The 6,257-nt window shown below is 36.0% G+C and overlaps 1 protein-coding gene across 1 annotated transcript in view; it reads right to left on the bottom strand.

The window, feature by feature from the left end:
- Positions 1-379: 379 nt before the first annotated feature.
- LOC107566476 (calcium-binding protein 7-like) overlaps positions 380-6,257 on the bottom strand; it is a 59,841-nt gene continuing 53,963 nt past the window's right edge. The window contains exons 5-6 of the mRNA XM_016251936.1: positions 574-664; positions 380-503 (exon numbers count right to left, since the gene is read on the bottom strand). Coding sequence (XP_016107422.1) covers positions 380-503; positions 574-664 — 215 coding nt within the window. The remainder of the gene's footprint in view (positions 504-573; positions 665-6,257) is intronic.

Here is a 6,257-nt window from a genome sequence, read left to right as displayed (position 1 = left end):
AAAAAAAAAAAACAGTGTAAACTCCCCATTCAGAGCCAAAAAATTTGAAACATTTCACTTTTGTGTGCAAGACATTACAAGGCAAAATATCACCTTTGACAGAGCAAACCAGCAGAGAATTACAACGGGGAAAAATAAAACAACACGATTTATCAGCATCCTAAAAGCAGTACACACAGATAAAATATGATTTGTTTTTCCACCATCACAGGACTGAGGAACTGCGAGTCTCAGATATCAACACGCTCCTCACGCAGTAGTACACAGGGAATAAAAGAGCCGTATCCTACTGCAAAGCTCATAAGGGATCAGCTGTTAACCCCTAGACGGTCTTTCTTCACACATGTTAGCTCAACGGCAGACTAGAGCAAATAACCATTTACAGACCCGTACAGTGAGCCTGTTGAGTCCTGAGCATCAGACTCTCAAAATTTGCAGACAAGCTCAGGTTCTTGTTGACAGGAGTACTATGGCAGAACAATCCTGATGTCAAGCATCGGAGACTGCAGACACAGAGTATCCACAAGATGGTAAAATGATCCATGAAGGGCTTTATATTCAGTTTTATCTTACAATTTAAAGGCAACATGAGCCTCCGTATAAGAGGAATACACAAGCATGCTCAAGACGTTAGAAGTGTCTTTACAGTGCTGCTTCAAGAATCCTAATGAAAAATGACATGTGGTACACTTGTATTCTGCAATCAGCTATTTCCTTTAAACTCTGCTCTTATGCATATGTACAGCATTTGCGTGTACATTCTCTAATTATTCCCTCTGAGGCCTATTAGTTCTTTGATGAACATATGCCATTGAATAATCCCGTCCCAGTTCATCCCACAATTTTCTATATTCCAATGTACAGTGTATTACTAAGAATTTTGATTGAGATCCAAGTATAAGATTCAACAGTGAAGTCATCTTTACGGTTTAAGCCAGCTCCTTTATCACATTTTTAAAGATGCTATGAGCTATTTTAGCCACTTCTTTTAGTGGATCCATCATGCACAGCCAGAAAACTACAGTACATAATAGTAAGCAGTATCCAGAAGGCTCTGTGTTGTCATTGATAGTCAACTCTGTGCTGATTATGCTAATAAATGTACACTTTCATTGAATGCAAGTTTATTTAATTAGATTTTTTTGGGGCCACATACCAAGTAGGCCTTCAGGTCCAGATGGAATCTGCAGACACTTTTCCCCCCATTTTCTGCATTGATTTCCAAAAATCTGACAAATGTATTTAAATATGGTTCTCCTCACAAATTACAAGTTTTGTACAAGTTTTCCAGTTGCATGTGTCCCATATATATAGGTAGGTATGTATGTATGTATGTATGTATGTACACACACTGTATGTATGTATGTATGTACTGTGTGTGTGTATATATATACTGTATATAGTGACAGTGAGTGATATATAGTGGCACATGCTACTGTGTATATGTATGTATGTATGTATACTGTATATATACACACATTCAATTAGTACCAGAAAAAGTTCAGACAGATCAGATATCAGCATATAAATTCAAAAAGTAGGCCTAATATATGCTGTTGTACACATTAATTTCTTTCTTAAAAAAAAAAAAAAAAAATCTTACTGACCCAGTGACACCAAGCTTTTGAAAGGTAAATTATAAAGAACAAATAGACCGCAATATATGTTCGTATCACATTTCACACAAAATAGATAATCAGAAATATGTAAGGCAAAATAAAAAAAATAAAAAAATCATGTACATTACCAAAAAACTTCAAGGAAGCACTGACAGAACACGTGACAGTTCCATTAACTGTACGGTACAGTTTGGTTACAGTAGCCTACAGTTGCCAGAGAAACTAATTAGCTACATTTCAAAGACGCTCACCAACGTAAACATACAAGAAAACCATCAACAAAAACAAGACAAGACACTGAATGTTCAGGCTAGCCAAGTATACACTTCGACAAACCCACTGTAAGCATTAGATAAATGTGAAAACAAAACAAAGCACTTACCTATTAATTTGGCGTGAAAATCCATCTCACCTGCTCAACATCTCCCGCGTTTTCTTTACGCACAGGTCTAGATAGCGTACCGGGACGGGAAAATGTACGCACCTGCACGCAAACTCTGACCCATGCGTACGAACTCTTTTTCCTGGAGTGAGAAAATTAATGAAGTAAAAACAATGATTTTAAGCTCTGTTTTCATGTCGATATATACATTTACATTAAATATTCCACTCCCATATGGAGATAAGGACTGAAATTAGTCATTAGTCATTAGACATTACGCAGAACTTAAACCAAAATTATATGAATTATTTGTAGTGGATGCGCTTGATTATTTTTCCTATTTTATTGACAGCGAGGAGTGCTATATCCAGGTGCACAATAATTCATCTTTAAACTGAACTGCAGATCTCATGTTATGAGAAAATATTTTTTTAGGGAGAACAGTGATCTGTTATGAGACGAGAGACATGCAGATCCATATGCAAGCTTTTATTAAGAGACGTGGTTTTAACAGGCATGGGTCAGCCAATGGCAAACAGGTATATCGAAGGCAAGCCAAGAGATAAATCCAGGTAGAAGGCAAAGGTCCAGGCAGGGGCAAACAGAGTCAGAAACAGCAAGCAAAGGGTCAATCCAAGATACGTGGCGTGAATCAGAGACCAGGAAAACAGACAAGGCAAGACTAAGACTAGACTAAGAAAACTATGAAAACTTAAACAGGCTCGGTAAAGTAGCTATCCGCTAAACAGGGATAAATGCAAAACAATACATGAGACTAAAACAGAAAACACGGAATGGCTCAGTAAGGCAGCTAACACTTGGGGAGTGAAAAAAAATACAGAACAATACTCGGCGACTAGAGCAGGATCAGGGCAGGTGTTATATAGTGTGTGTAATAACATTCAGGTGAGCGTGTAATTGGTTTCAGGTGTGAGTGTAATCAGTGCAATGGAACATGGGAAATGTAGTCCAGGATGATGTGTAACAGTCTGTGTGGTGCGAGAGTCAATATCATGGAAGGGCGACCTCTGGTGGCAAGTGGATGGAAATTTATGGATCGGATTCGTGACATGATCAATGATGCACACTTACTTCGATATTATGGCGGACACTGCTGGATTCAGTGGTCGAACGGTCCATTATCCAGTTTTAATAGGTCCCATGATAATATCTCACTGTACAAGCGCAGCTGCACAGAGGTGTTGGTGTCGTGTGAAGTCATCTCTACAACATTATGAAAAGTACCACTGTATTTGAAAGCTACAACTTGAAGAAAATGGTCAGATTTATACGTTTTCTTTTTAAAATACTTTGATAGTGACGCACCGAGTCAGACAATTTTACACTGCAATAAATAGGCCTATCTGTTTCCACTCAAAATAGCTAAAAGATATTCACCTTATCAGCAAAACTGCATACATTTAGTTTGATTTGAATTGTTTAAAACAATTGAAATAGGCTACTATTTGGCCAGTGTAAAAGAATGAGATCAACTCTATTCTAAAATATTTATCTGATAACCATTTTAAACTGGCATGAAATAAAATGTAATGTGTGGCACAAATGGCATTTATAGTCCGTATCTCATATTTCCTTAATGTCTTTTATCTTTGACGGTGTTAAACATGGTGTCACGTGGATGGGAATATGCATGGAAATGATATGCAGATGAGGTTGTGCATAGTAAAACAAGGCGTTGTAAGCTCCATATATGGTGATTTCGGGGAGGAGACGGGGTGGAGATGCACGTACGCACAATCTTCCCCTAACTGGGATTTATAAAGGGATTTTTGCAACCCTATTTGAAGGTCTTTATGACTGATTTTCATTTGTATTTTGAGTCTCTCCAATGTATTGATAACAAACAATGTAGAGATACAATTTTATTCGCTAAAGAGTTGAAGTTACTTGAAAATTGAACGGGTATATGCTGTCTTTTTTTTTTCTTTAAGTATTATTATTGATTTTATTTGATTTATTTCTATGTAATGTAAACCCATTCCTTTGTGTTATCTTTTTGGAGGTCTTGTTAAAGTTGTAAATGTTGCATGTTATGTTTTTAATGTCTAATAATAAAAAAAATTATAATAAAAATAAAGGGATTTTTGCGCAGGTTCTGGCGTACTATCTATCTTTAGGATGAAATCTATGGATTGTTTTATAAATGAGACCCCAGGTCTTCGTAATTGGTTTTCCTAGAGTAATTTAGAGTATTTTGTTGATAATGGTTATGAGAATATGAGAGGAATGTCATTAATTGTCATGAACATAATGCAATGCAAAACTGTCCTAAAACATGTTGCTTATGTAAAATAATTTCATTTTCATTTCTGTTGATTTGCAGGTAAAATATGACTTGGACATTGTCTTGGCAGGTTTTAGGAAGAATGTGTGCTCTGGTGATGCAGAGCATACTTCTCTTTTCAAGCATTTAAAATATGATCTTGTGCCTCCCATTTGTCACTGATATGTGTTTGTTTGTGTTGAAACTCTTTGTAATGATGTACTTTGATGTCACTCCATCTTTCCTTATTACATTTGAGCTTTTGTCTTTTCCCCTGTCCTGTTTATGCCTGGTTCTGTAATCCATCCATTACAGGTCTCATTTTGTCTCTGTTTCTTCTTTTGTCAGGCGTTCCTCTCGAGAGCTTGAATTTTCATTCCCACCAGCTTCTGCACATGGGTCCTACCAAATGGATCTGAAGCATTCCCACTTCTCTACACCTGACTTTGAGTTTGTTGTTTACTGCCACTATCTTAGAAGTGGAGGGAAGCGCTCTTCCTCTTGAGCATACTATAACCCTGGAAGAATGGAAAATGATCTAGTTCCTCTGATTTTCTATCAGTGCTTCTGCATGTGTTACTGTGACCTGGCCTCTGGTTCACCTTGCAGCGGATGTGATTGATATAGTTAGAATTCCTTCTTAGAAAAAATGTTTTCAAGTGTGCAGCTCATTTCCAATGCATGCAGCTTACTTGGTATAGGCAAAAGCTTCCCTCTGTATTTCACAAATGATTTATTCAGATATGTCATTTATAAATTATTGTTTTTTTCTGTCTTTCTTGCTTTTCTGTCTTATATATGTGGCTCCTTCTCTTATTGATAGATGGAATAAATTCTTAATATGAATCATAAGCTTTTGTCAGATTTGTTTCTCTGTGCCACACAAGATATCAAGACTGCAGAGACCTGTATGAAGCTCATTTTTATTCTTCACACTTCGTCAGCTAGCATTTTATTTATTTCCTTTTGAATGATTTCATTTCAAATTCATATTTTATTGTTTGCTTTGTTTTGGGTCTTGCAATCCCTGGCCTAGGAGTGAAGAATACATAAAACACAACCTGGAAATTGGTGTAATGTCTCAACATTTCCAAAACCATCAGTTATTCTGCCATTTTCTGACTGAGAGTGTTGGGAAATGTTACTTTTAAAATGTTCAAATATGTTACAATATTATGTTACTCATTATAAAAATTTAACTGATGTGTTACATCAGTGAAGTTCCTTCAAGCAGTGTGTAATTCTAAAAAAATGTTAACAGCTAATAAAACTATTTTATCTCAAAAGCTCAAGGAAAATGCATTTTTCATTATATGGCGTGAGTCTGAAATAACTATAAAGCATGGACCTCTGTTTATAAGATCACAACTTTCCTATGACTCCCTTTTCTGGGAAATACTTTTAGGGACTAAAACTCTCCTGACTTCTAACTTCTATTTGATACGAAGATAAAACCTGTGTGCTACAAAAAATCTTTGAATTGTGGAAACAAACCCCATATGAGAGAGTACTTTGTCTCTCAGATTCCTCCTGAGCTCTCTGATTTGATTTCTCGGGATGCTTTTGTTTCTGACATTCTGGAGAAATAAAGTGGCAGCTCAGGTGCTTTGGTCGAGAAACACCTGGCACTGAGAGAAAACAAACAGACACAATCAAACAGAAACGTTCCAATCAGACATATAAGACGACACAAATTAGCCAAATACACTATAATATACTACGAGTAGCTTTCATTTGCTTTGTTTTCCAATATTCGTCAACTAGGTTTCGCTCTGTGGTGCTTTTGAATGTAGTAATATTCAAAATATTCACAAATATATAAATATAAATATTATACATAAATATAAATTCATAAACATATCTCAAAGCCTGAGTAAATGTGTTGTATTTATACAATATGTGCCGTTTATCTGTTTCTACTTTCTAGTCATGAAAGAATTCTGAAAAAAAATTTATCAGCATTTCTACAAAA

This window comes from Sinocyclocheilus grahami, unplaced genomic scaffold, assembly GCF_001515645.1.
Source record: "Sinocyclocheilus grahami isolate Dianchi unplaced genomic scaffold, SAMN03320097.WGS_v1.1 scaffold1078.1, whole genome shotgun sequence".
Classification (NCBI taxonomy): domain Eukaryota; kingdom Metazoa; phylum Chordata; class Actinopteri; order Cypriniformes; family Cyprinidae; genus Sinocyclocheilus; species Sinocyclocheilus grahami.
This window is presented reverse-complemented; position numbering and strand designations above follow the sequence as displayed.